The following is a 17,708-nucleotide window of genomic DNA, read 5'->3' on the forward strand; positions in this document are numbered from 1 at the left end:
CTGGGGCTGTACTGGTGTTACTGGGGCTGTACTGGTGTTACTGGGACCAAACTGGTGTTACTGGGACTGTACTGGTGTTACTGGGACCAAACTGGTGTTACTGGGGCTGTACTGGTGTTACGGGGACTGTACTGGTGTTACTGGGACCAAACTGGTGTTACTGGGGCTGTACTGGTGTTACTGGGACCAAACTGGTGTTACTGGGACTGTACTGGTGTTACTGGGGCCGCACTGGTGTTACTGGTACCACACTGGTGTTACTGGTACCACACTGGTGTTATTGGGGCTGCACTGGTGTTACTGGTACCACACTGGGGGTCCCGGTGGTCCCAGGTGGTTCCCGGTGCTGCCGCCCCTGTCCCGCATTGGGATCCCAGTGTGTCCCCAGTGTCCCCGGTGTGTTCCCAGTGTGTCCCCGGTAGTTCCCGCTAATTCCCAGGCTGTTCCCAGTGATTCCCGGTAGTCCCCGGTGCCATCCCCGGTGCTGACCCCGCCTGTTCCTGTGCCCCCAGCCAGGATCCCGGTGTGCCCCCGGAGCTGCCCCCAGTTGCCGTCCCAGAGTCCCGGTTTGCCGTGCCGGTTGCCGTCCCAGAGTCCCGGTTGCCGTGCTGGTTGCCGTCCCAGAGTCCCGGTTGCCGTGCCGGTTGCCGTCCCAGAGTCCCGGTTGCCATCCCAGAGTCCCGGTTGCCGTCCCAGAGTCCCGGTTGCCGTGCCGGTTGCCGTGCCGGGTGCCGCGCGGCCATGCCGCTGCCGGTGGCGCTGCAGTCCCGCCTGGCCAAGCGGGGGCTGCTCAAGCACGTGGAGCCCGGTGAGCAGGGGGCGGGGCTTGGCTGGGTGGGGCTGGGGGTGTGGCCTGGGTGTGCCCGCCCCCAGCCCGCAGGTTCATGGGGGCAGGGTTGGGGCGGGGTTAGCAGCAGTGGGCGGGGTTAGGAATAAATGGGTGGAGTTAGGGTAGTGGGCGGGGTTAGGAAGCAATGGGCAGGGTTAGCAGCAGTGGGTGGGGTTAGGGGCAGTGGGCGGGGCTTGGATTCAATGGGCGGAAGTAGGAGCAGTAGGCGGGGTTATGAATCAATGGGTGGGGTTAGGGGCAGTGGGAGGGGCTTGGAATCAATGGGTGGGGTTAGGGGCAGTGGGCGGGGTTGAGGCAGTGGGTGGGGTTAGGCACAGTGGGTGGGGTTAGGGGCAGTGGGCGGGGTTGAGGCAGTGGGTGGAGTTAGGGACAGTGGGCGGGGTTAGGAAGCAATGGGTGGGGTTGGGGCAGTGGGTGGGGTTAGGCACAGTGGGTGGGGTTAGGCACAGTGGGTGGGGTTAGGGGCAGTGGGTGGAGTTAGGGACAGTGGGCGGGGTTAGGAAGCAATGGGTGGGGCTACAGGCAGTGGGTGGAGCCAGACAATGCCCCCAGAGCCTGGGGGTGGAGCATCCCATGGAGTGGCACAGTGGGCGGGGCTATGGGTTGAGGGTGTGGTTCTTAGCTGTGGGCGGGGTCAGTGGCACTGGGTGTGGCTCTGTGCCGTGGGCGGGGCTCTCATCCCAGCCCCACCCCAGGTCATTGCCAAAGACTGGAGGGGGGCAGTGGGTGGGGCAGGGTGTGGCAGAGACAGGTCTGGCAGTGGGTGTGGCAGTGGGCGTGGCCAGGCAGACGGCCCCGCCCAGAGCCTGAGGAGGAGATCATCGCAGAGGATTGGGGGTGGGATTGGAGCAGTGGGTGTGGCTGGAAAAGTGGGTGTGGCCATGGGCGTGGTCAGGCTGACAGCCCCGCCCAGAGCATTAGGAGGAGATCATCACCAAGGATTGGGTGTGGCAGTTACAGTGGGTGGGGCAGGGAGAGTGGGTGTGGCAGTGGGCGTGGCCAGGCTGTCAGCCCCACCCAGCGCCCGAGGAAGAGGTCATCGCAGAGGATTGGGATTGGATCAGTGGGTGTGGCACTGGGCGGGGCAGTAGGTGTGGCAGGGAGACTGGGCGTGGCACTGGGCGTGGCCAGGCTGACGGCCCCACCCAGAGCCAGAGGAGGAGGTCATCGCCGAGGATTACGACGACGCCCACGTGGACTACGAGGCCTCGCGGCTCGAGGGGCTGATGCCCCCCTGGTACAAGGTCATCGACCCCACCTGGTGAGCCCCTCCCCCCCGTGAGCCCCTCCCCCACCTCTGAGACCTGAGGCCCTGTAGGGTCCATAGGGCCGCCCCAGTTCCATAGGGCCCCCATACAGCTATACAGGTTCTATAGAGCCCCTACACATCTCTAGAGGGTCCCCAGGACCCCCCTGGGCTCTGTAGGTCCCCCCTGGGCGCTATAAGGTCCCCAGAGCTCCCCCCCAGGGTCTATAGGATCCCCACACATCTCTATAGGGTCCATAGACCCCTCAGGGTCTGTAGGGTCCCCGTACAGCTCTATAGGGTCCATAGACCCCCCAGAGTCTATAGGGTCCCCATACATCTCTATAGGGTCCATAGACCCCCCAGAGTCTATAGGATCCCCACACATCTCTATAGGGTCCATAGACCCCTCAGGGTCTGTAGGGTCCCCACACATCTCTATAGGGTCCATAGACCCCCCAGGGTCTGTAGGGTCCCCATACAGCTCTATAGGGTCCATAGGATACCCCAGGGTCTATAGGATCCCCACACATCTCTATAGGGTCCATAGACCCCTCAGGGTCTATAGGATCCCCACACATCTCTATAGGGTCCATAGACCCCTCAGGGTCTGTAGGGTCCCCATACAGCTCTATAGGGTCCATAGGATACCCCAGGGTCTATAGGATCCCCACACATCTCTATAGGGTCCATAGACCCCCCAGGGTCTATAGGATCCCCACACATCTCTATAGGATCCATAGACCCCCCCAGGGTCTATAGGATCCCCACACATCTCTATAGGGTCCATAGACCCCCCAGGGTCTGTAGGGTCCCCACACATCTCTATAGGATCCATAGACCCCCCCCAGGGTCTATAGGATCCCCACACATCTCTATAGGGTCCATAGACCCCTCAGGGTCTATAGGATCCCCACACATCTCTATAGGGATCCCCACACATCTCTATAGGGTCCATAGACCCCCCCCAGGGTCTATAGGATCCCCACACATCTCTATAGGGTCCATAGACCCCCCCCCCAGGGTCTATAGAATCTCCACACATCTCTATAGGGTCCATAGACCCCCCCAGGGTCTATAGGATCCCAAATACATCTCTATAGGGTCCATAGACCCCCCCCAGGGTCTATAGGATCCCCACACATCTCTATAGGGTCCATAGACCCCCCCCCCAGGGGTCTATAGAATCTCCACACATCTCTATAGGGTCCATAGACCCTTCAGGGTCTATAGGGTCCCCACACATCTCTATAGGGTCCATAGACCCCCCAGGGTCTGTAGGGTCCCCATACAGCTCTATAGGGTCCATAGGATACCCCAGGGTCTATAGGATCCCCACACATCTCTATAGGGTCCATAGACCCCCCAGGGTCTATAGGGTCCCCATACATCTCTATAGGGTCCATAGTCCCCCCTATAGCTCTATAGGGTCCCTGGGGCGCCCCTGGGCTCTGTAGGGCCCCCCTGGGCTCTATGGGGTCCCTAGGGCCCCCCTGGGCTCTATGGGGTCCCGGGCCCCCCAGCCCTACAGGGTCCATCCCCCTCCCTCCCGCAGCGGGCTGCCCTACTACTGGAACGTGGACACGGACCTGGTGTCGTGGCTGCCCCCCGGCGACCCCGGCGCCGCCCCCGCCCGCGCCGCCAGGAGGAGCAAGGGCAGCGCAGGTGGGTCTGGGGGTCCCCAAAACCTGAGCCCCAAAACCCTGAGTGCCCAGAAACCCCCGAAACCACTGAGCCCCCCAAAACCCCTGAGCCCCCCAAAACCCCCAAACCCCTGAGCCCCCCAAACCCCTGAGCCCCCCAAAACCCCCAAACCCCTGAGCCCCCCAAAACCCCCAAACCCCTGAGCCCCCAAAAACCCCCAAACCCCTGAGCCCCCCAAACCCCTGAGCCCCCAAAAACCCCCAAACCCCTGAGCCCCCCAAACCCCTGAGCCCCCAAAAACCCCCAAACCCCTGAGCCCCCCAAACCCCTGAGCCCCCAAAAACCACTAAAACCCTGAGCCCCCAAAAACCCCCAAACCCCTGAGCCCCCACAAACCACTAAAACCCTGAGCCCCCAAAAACCCCCAAATCCCTGACCCCCCCCTTAAAACCCCCCAAACCCCTGGTCCCCCCAAACCCCTAAGCCCCCAAACCCCTGAGCCCCCAAAAACCACTAAAACCCTGAGCCCCCAAAAACCCCCAAATCCCTGACCCCCCCCTTGACCCCCCCAAACCCCTGAGCCCCCAAACCCCTGAGCCCCCCAAAACCCCTGAGCCCCCAAACCCCTGAGCCCCCAAAACCCCTGAGCCCCAAAAACCCCCAAACCCCTGAGCCCCCCTTAAAACCCCCAAAACCCCTGACCCCCTCAAACCCCTGAGCCCCCAAAAACCCCAAAACCCCTGAGCCCCCAAAACTCCTGAGTGCCCCAAAACCCCCAAATCCCTGAGCCCCCAAATCCCTGACCCCCCGCTAAAACCCCCAAAACCCCTGACCCCCCCAAACCCCTGAGCCCTCCTCAAACCCACAAGGTATTTTGGGGTCCCCCCTGAGCCCCCCTTGAGCCCCCCCAAATCCCCCAACCCCTGAGCACCCCAAACCCGTGAGGGATTTTGGGGTACCCCTCCAAACCTGCGGGAGATTTTGGGCTCAACCCCCGAGCCCCCGAAACCCGCGGGGGATTTTGGGGTCCCCCCGAGCCCCCCCGAGCCACGGTGTTCCCCCCGCAGAGGCCGAGGAGCCCCCCGAGAAGGAGGAGGCGCCGCGGGAGCGCCGCGGGCACCGGCGCGAGGAGCTGGCACCGTACCCCAAGAGCAAGAGAGGTGCTGGGGGCACGGGGAATTGGGGGTACCCCGGGATTTTGGGGGGTACCCCGGGGTTTTGGGGGGTTCTAGGGGGGATTTTCTGGGATTTGGAGGGTGAACCCCAGGATTTTGGGGGGGTTCTAGAGGGAATTTCCTGGTATTTTGGGGGGTTCTAGGGTGGGTATCCTGGAATTCTGGGGGGTTCTGAGGGGTACCCGGGGATTTTGGGGGGTACCCCAGGATTTTGGGGGGGTTCTAGTGGGGATCTCCTGGCATTTTCAGGGGGTACCCTTGGATTTTGGGGGGATTTGAGCATTCTGGGGGGGTACCCCGGGATTTTGGGTGGTTTTAGGAGGGATTTCCTGGGATTTTGGGGGAATTACTCTGGAATTTTGGGGAGTTCTGAGGGGTACCCCTGGATTTTGGGGTGTTTTAGAGGGGGTACTTGGGATTTTGGCGGGTTCCAGGGGGGATTTCCTGGGATTTTGGAGGAATTACTCTGTAATTTTGGGGATTTCTGAGGGGTACCCATGGATTTTGAGGTGTTTTAGAGGGGGTACTTGGGATTTTGGGGGGTTCCAGGGGGGATTTCCTGGGATTTTGGGGTGTTCTGGAGGGGATACCCCAGGATTTTGGGGGTTTTGCGTAGTCGGGGAGGGTCCCCTGGGATTTTGGTGGGTTCTAGGGGGGATGTCCTGGGATTTTAGGGCGTTTGGGGGGTACCCCAGGATTTTGGGAGGTTCTGGAGGGGATCCCCCGGGATTCTGGGGAATTCCGAGGGGGGTCCCCGGGATTGTGGGGCGTTCCCTGGGGTTTTGAGGGGGTACCCCGGGATTTTTGGGGGTTCTAGGGGGGGTACCCAGGGATTTTGGAGGGCTCTGACCATTCTAGGTGGGGTCCCCCAGAATTTTGGGGGGTTCTAGGGGGGGTACCCCGGGATTTTGGGGGGTTCTAGTGGGGCTATCCTAGGGTTTTGGAGGGCTCTGACAACTCTATGTGGGGTACCCTGGGATTTTGGGAGGTTCTGGAGATTTCCTGATAATTTGGGGGGGTCCCCGGGATTTTGGGTGTTCTAGGGGGGATATTCTGCAATTTTGGGGTGCTCCAGGGGGCTCCCCAGGATTTCAGTGTGCTCCCCAGGATTTCGGGGTGCTCTGGGGGTTCCCTGGGATATCCGGGCGGTCTTTGGGACTCCCCAGGATTTCAGGGTGCTCTATGGGGGTCCCTGGGATTTTGGGGTGCTCTGTGGGGCTCCCCAGGATTTCGAGGGGCTCCCCAGAATTTGGGGGTGCTCGGGGGGTGCCGCCCCCTCCTCCCATGCGGCGCTGACCCCCCCGTGCCCCCCAGGCGGGCGCAAGGATGAGGAGCTGGACCCCATGGACCCCAGCGCCTACTCGGACGCGCCCCGGTACGGCATTCTGGGGGGGTAACCCCGGATTTTGGGGGGTTTTAGGGGGGGGTACTTGAGATTTTGGGGGGTGCCCCGGGATTTTGGGGGGCTTTGGGGGAGGTACCCCATGATTTTGGGGTGTTTTAGGGGAGGTACTTGGGATTTTGGGGGTTTCCAGGAGGTACCCCTGGATTTTGGAGGGTTCTAGGGGGTATTTCTTGGGGTTTTGGGGGAGTACCCCAGGATTTTGGGGTGCTCTAGATGGGGTACTCTGGATTTTGGGGGGGTTACCCCGGATTTTGAGGGGGTCTTCTGGATTTTGGGGGGCTCTGAGCATTTCGAGGGGCGTCTTCTTGGATTCTGGGGGGTTTGCGGGGGTACCCCGGGATTTTGGGGGGTTCTGGGAGGGGGACCCCGGGATTTTCAGGGGGGGTCCCAGGGATTTTGGGGGGTTCTGAGCATTTTGGGGGGGGGGGGGTCTTCTGGGATTTTGGGGGGGGTACCCCTGGATTTTGGGGGGTTTTGGTGGGGGTACCCCGGGATTTTGGGGACCCGATGGACGCCAGCGCCTGCTCGGACGCGCCCCGGTACGGCAGGGGGGGAACGGGGGTGGGTTTTGGGGTACCCCGGGATTTTGGGGGACCCCGGTGACCCCAGGTCGGCGTCGTGGCAGGGGCACGTGGTCCACGGGGCTGCCCAAGCGCAACGAGGCCAAGACGGGCGCGGACACGACGGCGGCCGGGCCCCTGTTCCAGCAGCGGCCGTACCCCCAGCCCCGGCGCCGTGCTGCGCGCCAACGCCGAGGCCTCGCGCGGCAAGGACTGACCCCGGAACGGGGACCCCGAAATGGGCACCCCGAAATGGGCACCCCAAAACGGGACCCCGAAATGGGCACCCCAAAATGGGACCCCAAAATGGGGAACCCAAAATGGGGAACCTCAGAAATACCACCCAAAAGGGGACCCCAAAACCGGGGAAACTCAAAAGGGGGGAACCTCAAAAGCAAGAACCCCAAAACCGAGAACCTCAAAATCTGCAGCCCCAAAACCAGAGAACCCTAAAACGAGGGAACCCTAAAAACAAGGAACCCTAAAACCTGGAACTTCAAAAACGTGAACCCCAAAATCTGGGAATCTCAAAACCTGAGAACCCCCAAACCGGGGAAGGCTCAGGAACCCCCAGTGCACCCGGGGTCCCCCAAAACCCGGGGGGTTCCCCCCAAATTCCACTCCAAACCACCCCCAAACCCCCCCGAACCCCCAAACCCAGGGTCTCCCAAACCTCCCTGAACCCCCAAACCTGGGGTCCCCCCAAAGCCCTCCAAACCCCCAGAGTTGGGGTCCCCCAGAACTCCTCTGGACACCCACAGTTCAGGGTCTCCCCGAAGTTCGGGGTCCCCCCCAAACCCCTGTGGACCCCCAAACCTGGGGTCCCCCCACACCCCTCCAAACCCTCATGTTTTGGGTCCCCCCAAAGTTCGGGGTCCCCCCAAACCCCCCCCAGAGCCCAAAACTCGGGGTTCCCCCAAACCCCTCCAGACCCCCAAGTCTGGGGTCCCCTCAAGCCCCTCCTGAGCCCCAAACTCGGGGTCCCCCCCAAACCCCCCCAGACCCGCAAACTTGGGGTCCCCCCAAAACCCCCCTGGACCCTCCAAACTCGGGGTCCCCCAAAACCCCCCTGGGTCCTCAAAGTTCGGGGTCCCCCAAAACCCCCCCGGAGCCCCAAACCTGGGGTTCCCCCGAACCCCCCTGAACCCCCAAGTTCGGGGTCACCCCCACTTTGGGGTCCCCCCCAGTCCCCCATTCCCTGCAATAAAGGCGCTGCAGCCCCGGGAGCGGAGCAGGGGGGGTTTATTGGGGGTGTCGCACACGCGCGTGCAAGGGGAGGGCCTGGGGCGGGCCTTGCACACCCACGGGGGGGTCCTTGCACACCCACAGCATTCCTGCACACCCACGGGGGGGTCCTTGCACACCCACAGCATTCCTGCACACCCACGGGGGGATCCTTGCACACCCACAGCATTCCTGCACACCCACGGGGGGATCCTTGCACACCCACAGCATTCCTGCACACCCACGGGGGGGTCCTTGCACACCCACAGCATTCCTGCACACCCACGGGGGGATCCTTGCACACCCACCAGGGCGTTGCTCACGTTTAGGGCCGAAATTCAGTCCAGGAGACGGAGCTGGCGCAGCTCCTCGCACGGGGGTCCTTGCACACTCATCCCATGGGAGGGTCCTTGCACACTCCCCTCACATGAGGGTCTTTGCACACTCATCCCCGCACACAATGGCCCTTGCTGTTCCTCCCACGGGGGTCCTTGCACACTCCTCCCCTCCTGGGGGGGGTCCTTGCACGCCCATCCCCTCTCGGGGGGATCCGTGCACACCCATCCCCTCACACAGGGGTCCTTGCACACTCCTCCCCTCCTGGGGGGGTCCTTGCACACCCATCCCCTCACACAGGGGTCCTTGCATGCCCATCCCCTCACACGGGGGTCCTTGCACACCCATCCCCTCACACGGGGGGTCCTTGCACACCCATCTCCCCCCCCGGGGGTCCTTCCCCGCACGGGGGGCTCTCGGTGCCGGGGCGCTGCCCCCCCCCGGCGCAGGCGGCACGCGTGGGCGTAGGGGGGGGCGATGGGGGGTGCTGGGGGTGGCACGAAGCTGTAGGGCCTGGCGGGGTCCAGCTGCGGGACAGGGGAACCAGTACGGCCCACGGCCTCCCAGTACGGCCCAGTACGGCCCACGGCTTCCCAGTACAGCCCAGTACAGGCCACGGCCTCCCAGTACAGCCCAGTACGGCCCACAGCCTCCCAGTACAGCCCAGTACGGCCCACGGCCTCCCAGTACAGCCCAGTACAGGCCACGGCCTCCCAGTACAGCCCAGTACGGCCCACAGCCTCCCAGTACAGCCCAGTACGGCCCACGGCCTCCCAGTACAGCCCAGTACGGCCCACGGCTTCCCAGTACAGCCCAGTACAGCCCAGTACGGCCCACGGCCTCCCAGTACGGCCCACGGCCTCCCAGTACGGCCCAGTACGGCCCACGGCCTCCCAGTACAGCCCAGTACGGCCCACGGCCTCCCAGTACGGCCCAGTACAGCCCAGTACTTCCCAGTGCTCCCCAGTATCACCCAGTGCCCCCCAGTACAGCTCAGTACCCCCTAATTTCTCCCAGTACAGCCCAGCCATTCCCAGTATGGCCCAGTCCCTCCCTGTCCCCCTCCCAGTCCCTCTCCCAGTGCCCCCCAGTTGCTCCCAGTCCCCCCATCCCTCCAGTGCTCCCAGTCCCCCTCCCAGTGCTCCCAGTGCCCCCAGTCCCTCTCCCAGTGCTCCCAGTGCCCCCAGTGCGCCCAGTCCCTCTCCCAGTTCCCCCAGTACCCCCAGTCCCTCTCCCAGTGCTCCCAGTCCCTCTCCCAGTACCCCCAGTCCCTCTCCCAGTGCTCCCAGTCCCTCTCCCAGTACCCCCAGTCCCTCTCCCAGTGCTCCCAGTCCCTCTCCCAGTTCCCCCAGTACCCCCAGTCCCTCTCCCAGTGCTCCCAGTCCCTCTCCCAGTACCCCCAGTCCCTCTCCCAGTGCTCCCAGTCCCTCTCCCTGTGCCCCCAGTCCCTCTCCCAGTGCTCCCAGTCCCTCTCCCAGTGCCCCCAGTGCGCCCAGTCCCTCTCCCAGTTCCCCCAGTGCCCCCAGTCCCTCTCCCAGTGCCCCCAGTACCCCCAGTCCCTCTCCCAGTACCCCCAGTCCCTCTCCCAGTGCTCCCAGTCCCTCTCCCAGTGCCCCCAGTCCCTCTCCCTGTGCTCCCAGTCCCTCTCCCAGTGCCCCCAGTCCCTCTCCCAGTGCTCCCAGTTCCCCCAGTGCCCCCAGTCCCTCTCCCAGTTCCCCCAGTGCCCCCAGTACCCCCAGTCCCTCTCCCAGTACCCCCAGTCCCTCTCCCAGTGCTCCCAGTGCTCCCAGTACCTGCAGGGGGTAGCTGCGGTCGGGGTCGAAGGCGCTCAGGTCGCCGCAGGCCACGAAGGGCACAAGGACACGGGAGGGGCCCGAGAGACCGGACAGGGCCAGGCCTGGCGGGGACCCCAAACCAGGGGGAGCCCCCAATCCATGGGGGGCAACGGCACCCCAAATCAGGGTGTACCCCGAATTCATGGGGGGCACCCAAACCCATAGGCATACCCCGAATCCATGGGGCACCCCCAAATCATGGGGGGCACCCCAAATTCATGGGCACCCCAATTTGTGGGGGGCAACGGCACCCCAAATCAGGGGGGCATCCCGAATTCATGGGACCCCCAAATCATGGGGAGCACCCAAACCCACGGGGGTACCCCAAATTATGGGCACCCCGAATCCAATGGGGGCATGCCAAACCCAATGGGGGTACCCCAAAGCAGTGGGGGCACCCCAAATCGTGGAGTGCTCCAAACCCATGGGGGGCACCCCAAATCATGGGGGTACCCCGAATTCATGGGGGGCACCCAAACCCATGGGGGGCACCCCAAATCATGGGGGTACCCCGAATCCATGGGCACCCCGAATTCATGGGGGGCACCCCGAATCAGGGGGTACCCCAAACCCATGGGACCCCCCAAACCCATGGGCACCCCAAATCCAGTCAGGGGGCAACAGGGCACTCCACATCCAATGGGCACCCCAAAATCCCATCAGGAACTCCCAATGACCCCCAAGACCCCCCAGAATTCTTCCAGGGACCCCTCAAAATGTCCCCAGACACCCCAAAATCCCATCAGAGACCCCAGAATCCTGCCAGGAACCCCTAAATCCCCCAGGGACCCCTCAGAATGTTCCCAGACACCTCCCAATGATCCCCAGACACCCCAAAATCCCATAAGGGACCCCAAAACCTCCCCAAGGACCCCAAGAATCCCCCTCAGGGAGCCCTCAAAATGTCCCCAAAGAACCTCCCAACGATCCCCAGACACCCCAAAATCCCATCAGGGACCCCAAAATCCCACCAGGGACCACTCAAAACGTCCCAGAGACCCCAAAATTCTATCTGGAACCCCAAAACCTCCCCAAGGACCCCTAAAATTCCCCCAGGGACCCCTCAGAATGTCCCCAAACACCTCCCAATGACTCCCAGACACCCCAAAATCCCCCCCAGTGCCCCCCAGTCCCTCACCCGCCTCGGGCTCCAGCAGCGGGTTCTCCATGGTGGGCACAAAGCCCTCGGGGGGGCTGTAGCCACGGCACACCACGAAAGCCTCTGCCAAAAGAGGGGATCCGGGGGGGTCCCCAAACTCAGGGGGGGTCTCCCCAAAGCCGAGGGGGTTCCCCAGGAGTTTTGAGGGGGGTCCCACCGATGCTGGAGTTGCGGCTGCTGCGGGGCTTGGCGCAGGTGACGTCGGGGAAGAAGAGGCGCAGTTGGGAGTAGAGCAGGGTCACGTCCTTGCCCCGGAAAATCTGGGGGGGCCACGGGGGTCAGCACCCCCTTTTTGGGGCCGGGGGGGAGCTGCAGACCCCCCCCTCATTCTGGGGGGGATCCCCTCAGGGACTCACCTTAGCCACGAAGGTGCCGCCTTTCTTCAGGACGTGGGTGGTGATGTTCAGCGCCTGGAGAAGGGGAGACCCCCCAAAAGGGGGATTTGGGGGGGTCTGGGGGGACCCCACGGGTCTGGGGGGGTCCCCAGGTGGTTTTGGGGGGAGTTTTGGGGGGGGCTGAAGCCCCACACTTACTGCCAGCAGCAGCTGGGCCTGGATGTACTCGTCCAGGGTCGTGCAGCCCCGTTACTGTGGGGGCAGTTTGGGGGTTTTTTTTTGGGGTTTTTTTTGGGGGGGTTAGGGGGTTTTTGGGGTTCAGGTGCCCCCCCCAGGCCCAGATCCCCAAACTCACCGTCAGGGGCTCCATCACAGACCACCAGGTCAGCCGGGTGCCCCTCGAAGTGGCGCTGGATCTCCCGGGCTGTGGAGGCCTGGGGGGCACGGGTTGAGGAACGGGGTCAGGAATGGGGGAAAGGGGTCTGGGGGGAAATGGGGGAAAATGGGATCAGGAATGGGGGAATGGGGTCAGGAATGGGGTCTGGAGTAGGGTCTGGGGGGGGAATGGGGTCAGGAATGGGGTCAGGAATTGGGTCAGGAATAGGGTCTGGGGGGGAAATGGGGTCAGAAATGGGGAATGGGAGCAATGGGGTCAGGAATGGGGTCTGGGGGGCACGGGGTGAGGAACGGGGTTAGGAATGGGGTCAGGAATGGGGTCAGGAATAGGGTCTGGGGGGAATGGGGGAATGGGGTCACGAATGGAGAAATGGGGTCAGGCATGGGGTCAGGAATGGGGTCTGGGGGGGGTGTGGCGGGGAATGGGGTCAGAAGTGGGGTCAGGAGTGGGGCAATGGGATCAGGAATGGGGTCTGGGGGAATAGGGTCAGGAATAGGGTCTGGGGGGCACGGGGTGAGGAACGGGGTCAGGAATGGGGTCTGGGGGGGTTGTGGGGGGGAATGGGGTCAGAAGTGGGGTCAGGAGTGGGGCAATGGGATCAGGAATGGGGTCTGGGGGAATGGGGTCTGGGAAGAATGGGGTCAAGAATGGGGTCAGGAATGGGGTCTGGGGGGTTCAGAGGGGGTTTGGGGGGTCTCAGATGGGTCTTGAGGGGGCTCAGGGGGTTTTAGGGGGGTCTCCACCTTGGTGATGGCACCCATTGATGGGGGGGGATATGGGGGGGCTGAGAGGGGGTTTGGGGGCTCAGGGGGTTTGGGGGTCCCGACCTGGGTGATGTCCCCCTGGATGGAGTGGGCCATGGGGGGGCTCAGAGGGGTTTTTGGGGGAGGGGCTCAGGAGGGTTTGGGGGTGCTCAGAGGATTTGGGGAGCTCAGAGGGTTTGGGGGGGCTCGGGAGGGGTTTGAGGGGGTCCCCACCTTGGTGATGTCCCCCTGGATCTGCACCACCCCCGGCAGCGGCGCCATGGCCTGGAGATCCACGGCCACCACCTGGGCTGGGGACCCCTCGGAGCCCCTGGGGGGGGCAGGGGGGGCTGGGTGCCCCAGTGCCCCCCAGTGCCCCCCCAGTACACCCAGTGCCCCCCTGGGACCCCCATCCAAACCTCCCTGACTCCCCACCAATCCCAAACTGGGATTCCCAGTCCTCCCAGTTCACCCAGTTAGCAGTGCCAGTTCAGTCGGATCCCAAAGCAGGATTCCCAGCACCCCCAGTGCTCCCAGTCCCAGCCTAGGACCCCCAAACCAGCACCCCCCAGTTTGGGGTTCCCAGTGCTCCCAGTCCCAGCCTAGGACCCCCAAACCAGCACCCCCCAGTTTGGGGTTCCCAGTGCTCCCAGTCCCAGCCTATGGCCCGCCAGACTCCCAGTCTGTGGCTCCCAGTGCTCCCAGTGCTCCCAGTGCTCCCAGTCCCACCTGAGGTGCCGACTCAGCACCTGGCTCCAGCTCCCGGGGGCAGCACAAAGATCCACGGCCCGCTGGACCCCTGGGACCCAGTTACACCAGTTACACACTGATCCAGACCCCTGGGACCCCAGTTACACCAGTTACACACTGATCCCAGACCCCTGGGACCCAGTTCCACCAGTTACACAGTGATCCCAGACCCCTGGGGCCCAGTTACACCAGTTACACCAGTTACACACTGATCCCAGACCCCTGGGGCCCAGTTACACCAGTTACACACTGATCCCAGACCCCTGGGGCCCAGTTACACCAGTTACACACTGATCCCAGACCCCCGGGGCCCAGTTACACCAGTTACACACTGATCCCAGACCCCTGGGGCCCAGTTACACCAGTTACACCAGTTACACACTGATCCCAGACCCCCCGGGGCCCAGTTACACCAGTTACACCAGTTACACACTGATCCCAGACCCCCGGGGCCCAGTTACACCAGTTACACACTGATCCCAGACCCCTGGGGCCCAGTTACACCAGTTACACACTGATCCCAGACCCCTGGGGCCCAGTTACACCAGTTACACACTGATCCCAGACCCCCGGGGCCCAGTTACACCAGTTACACACTGATCCCAGACCCCTGGGGCCCAGTTACACCAGTTACACCAGTTACACACTGATCCCAGACCCCTGGGGCCCAGTTACACCAGTTACACACTGATCCCAGACCCCCGGGGCCCAGTTACAACAGTTACACACTGATCCCAGACCCCTGGGGCCCAGTTACACCAGTAACACCAGTTACACACTGATCCCAGACCCCCGGGGCCCAGTTACAACAGTTACACACTGATCCCAGACCCCTGGGGCCCAGTTACACCAGTAACACCAGTTACACACTGATCCCAGACCCCTGGGGCCCAGTTACATCAGTGATCCCGGTCCCACCGGTTCCACCAGTGCTCCCAGTTTCACCAGTGCTCCCAGTTTCACCAGTGTCCCCCGTGTCTCCAGTGCTCCCCGTGCCCCCATCCCCCCAATCCCCCTACTCTCCCCATTCCCCCAGCTCCCCCCCATTCTCCCCCGTTCCACCCATTCCCCCAATCTCCCCATTCCTCCCAATCCCCCAGTCCCCCCAATCCCCCCAGTCCCCCCCATTCCCCACTCTCCCCAGTTCCTCCATTCCCCCCAGTTCCCCAATCCCCCTAGTCTCCCCATTCCCTCATTCCCCCCAGTTCCCTCAATTCCTTCATTCCCCCAAGTTCCCCCCATTCCCCCATTTTCCCAGTGTCCCCATTCCCCATTCTCCCCCAGTCCCCCCAGTTCCCCCAGTCCCCCCAATTCCCCCAGTCCCCATTCCCCCCCAGTTCCCCCAGTTCCCCCCAGTACCCTGGAGGAGCTGGAAGCGCTGCTCCAGCTGCAGCAGTTTGAAGGCGCTGCGCGCTCTCCAGCCGCCCTCCTTGGCCAGCCGGTAATAAACGTCCCGCTTGTCCTTGGAGGAGCGGCCCATGGCGGGCGGGGGCACCCCGAAACCTGCGGGGGACACCCGAAAATGAGGACACCCTATTAACAGGGACACCCCAAAACCTGCGGGGGACATCCCGAAAACGGGGACACCCTATTAACAGGGACACCCCAAAACCTGCGGGGGACATCCCGAAAACGGGGACACCCTATTAACAGGGACACCCCGAAACCTGCGGGGACACCCTAGAACCGGGGACACCGCATTAACGGGGACACCCCAAAAACAGGGACACCGTTAACGAGGAGACCCCAAAACTAACGGGGGGGGGACACCCCAAATATGGGGACGCCGTTAACGGGGACATCCCAGAAATGGGGACACCATTAACGAGGACGCCCCATAAATGGGGGGAACCCACAAAGAGGGGTACCCACAAATGGGAGCACCATAAACGGGGGCACCCCATAAACGGGGGGAGCCCATAGGCGGGGGGAACCCACAAACGGGGGCACCATAAACGGGGGCACCATAAACGGGGGCACCCCATAAACGGGGGGAGCCCATAGGCGGGGGGCACCATAAACGGGGGCACCATAAACGGGGGCACCCCATAAACACGGGGAACCGACAAACGGGGCACCCCATAAACGGAGGCACCCCACAAACGGGGGGAACCCATAAACGGGGGCACCCCACAAACAGGGGCACCCCATAGACCGGAGGAACCCACAAAGGGAGGGGAACCCACAAAGGGGGCACCATAAACGAGGGGAACCCACAAAAGGGGGCACCATAAACGGGAGGAACCCACAAACAGGGGCACCCCGCAAACGGGGGCGCCCCCAGCCCCAGCCCGCACCCGTGACGCTGTAATCTCAGCACAGTCCGTTATTTGTGCGCTCCACTACTCATTTCTAGGTTCTGCCGTTTGTCTGTGGGTCGTACCCTAAATAGACCGCTGTTCATACGGGGGGACACACAAAAATGGGGGGGTGGTCCCAGGGAGATCCTGTGTCTCCCACACCCACGGGTTATGGGGGGTGCCCAGGGGCTGCTCAAACCACTACGAACCCCTCAAACCCCATCACTTTAACACGCGTTAATTGGACATGAATCCTACACTCACCGCAAACCCTCGCCGAGCCACTGCGCATGCGCCGCGCCGGCCTCACCGCTCCCCCCCACCGACGCGGCGCACGCGCGGCCCCGCCCCCGCCGCCCCGCGCGGCTCCCCCCCTCCCCCTCATAACATTTCCCCCCCCCACACACACACACACCCTATTCTCGCCCCGCCCGGCCCCTCCCGCCCGCCGCCGTACCGGAACGCGCCGGGGAAGGACCGGGCAGCAGCCGCGGGGGGACAGAGGAAGGGACGCGGCGGGAGCGGTGAGGGCGGAGCGGCGGCGGCGGCTGAGGCGGGGCGCGGGGCGCGTGCGCGCGGCGGGAAGCGTGAGGGGAGGGCGCGCGGGGCGGGGGGGGCAGCCGCCTTTTGGCACCGCGCATGCGCGGGGCGGGGCGCGCGCCCTGCCGGGGGCTTCCCGCCTTTTTTCTGTGAGGGGAGCGGGGGTTGCCCGGCTCCTCTTGGGCTGTGCGGGAGCCGTGAGGGGTGGAGGGGGTTCCTCCTTATTTCCTTGAGCGGTGGATGGGGTTCCTCCCTTTTCCCGTGAGGAATGGAAGGGTTTCCTCCCTGTTCCCGTGAGCGATGGGTTTTTTCCCTTTTTCCGTGAGGGATGGAAGGGTTTCCTCACTTACTCCGTGAGGGGGGCAGGGTTTCCTCCCTTTTACCGTGAGGGGTGGAGGGGGTTCCTCCGTATTTCCGTGAGCGGTGGATGGGGTTTATCCCTTTTCCCGTGAGGAATGGAAGGGCTTCCTCCCTTTTCCGTGAGCGATGGAGGGGTTTCCTCACTTTTTCCGTGAGGAATGGAGGGGTTTCCTCACTTTTTCTGTGAACGATTGAGGGGTTTCCTCACTTTTTCCGTGAGGAATGGAGGGGTTTCCTTACTTTTTCCGTGAGGAATGGAGGGGTTTCCTCCCTTTTCTGTGAGCGATGGAGGGGTTTCTTCACTTTTTCCGTGAGCGATGGAGGGGTTTCTTCACTTTTCCCCTGAGGGATGGAGAGGTTTCCTCCCTTTTACCGTGAGGGGTGGAGGGGGTTCCTCCGTATTTCTGTGAGCGATGGATGGGGTTTATCCCTCTTTCTGTGAGGAATTGAGGGTTTCCTCCCTTTCCCGTGAGCGATAGAGGGATTTCCTCCCTTTTTCCATGAGGAATGGAGGGATTTTCTCCCTTTTTTCTGTGAGGAACGGAGGGGTTCCTTCTTTCTGTGAGCGGTGGAGAGGTTTCCTCCCTTTTTCCGTGAGGGATGGAGGGGCTTCCTCCGTTTTTCCGTGAGCGATGGAGAGGTTTCCTTCCTTTTACCGTGAGGGGTGGAGGGGGTTTCTCCCTTTCTCCATGAGGGATGGAGGGGTTTCTTCCCTTTTTCCATGAGGGATGGAAGGGTTTCCTCCCTTTTCCGTGAGCGATGGAGAGGTTTCCTCCCTTTTGCCGTGACGGGAGAGGGAGTTTCCTGCCTTTTTTTTCCATGAGGGATGGAAGGGTTTCCTCCCATTTC

At 62.9% G+C, this 17,708-nt stretch overlaps 2 protein-coding genes across 2 annotated transcripts; one reads left to right on the top strand and one right to left on the bottom strand.

Moving 5' to 3' along the window:
• The first annotated feature begins 650 nt into the window (after positions 1-650).
• Positions 651-7,112, top strand: LOC137466931 (polyglutamine-binding protein 1-like). Its single transcript, XM_068178528.1, is given in 7 exon segments — positions 651-808; positions 2,000-2,111; positions 3,652-3,761; positions 4,808-4,900; positions 6,230-6,290; positions 6,946-7,039; positions 7,041-7,112. Coding segments are annotated over 7 exon segments (594 nt in total). The 5' UTR covers positions 651-741; the 3' UTR covers positions 7,098-7,112.
• Positions 7,113-8,427: 1,315 nt separating this feature from the next.
• Positions 8,428-15,157, bottom strand: LOC137466930 (tRNA (cytidine(32)/guanosine(34)-2'-O)-methyltransferase-like). The gene is given in 11 exon segments (XM_068178527.1): positions 8,428-8,967; positions 10,234-10,337; positions 11,414-11,497; positions 11,592-11,694; positions 11,791-11,844; positions 11,968-12,003; positions 12,005-12,021; positions 12,125-12,203; positions 13,144-13,240; positions 13,639-13,708; positions 15,019-15,157. Coding segments are annotated over 11 exon segments (1,290 nt in total). The 5' UTR covers positions 15,140-15,157; the 3' UTR covers positions 8,428-8,442.
• Positions 15,158-17,708: the final 2,551 nt, after the last annotated feature.

Source organism: Anomalospiza imberbis, unplaced genomic scaffold, assembly GCF_031753505.1.
Source record: "Anomalospiza imberbis isolate Cuckoo-Finch-1a 21T00152 unplaced genomic scaffold, ASM3175350v1 scaffold_476, whole genome shotgun sequence".
NCBI classification, from domain to species: domain Eukaryota; kingdom Metazoa; phylum Chordata; class Aves; order Passeriformes; family Viduidae; genus Anomalospiza; species Anomalospiza imberbis.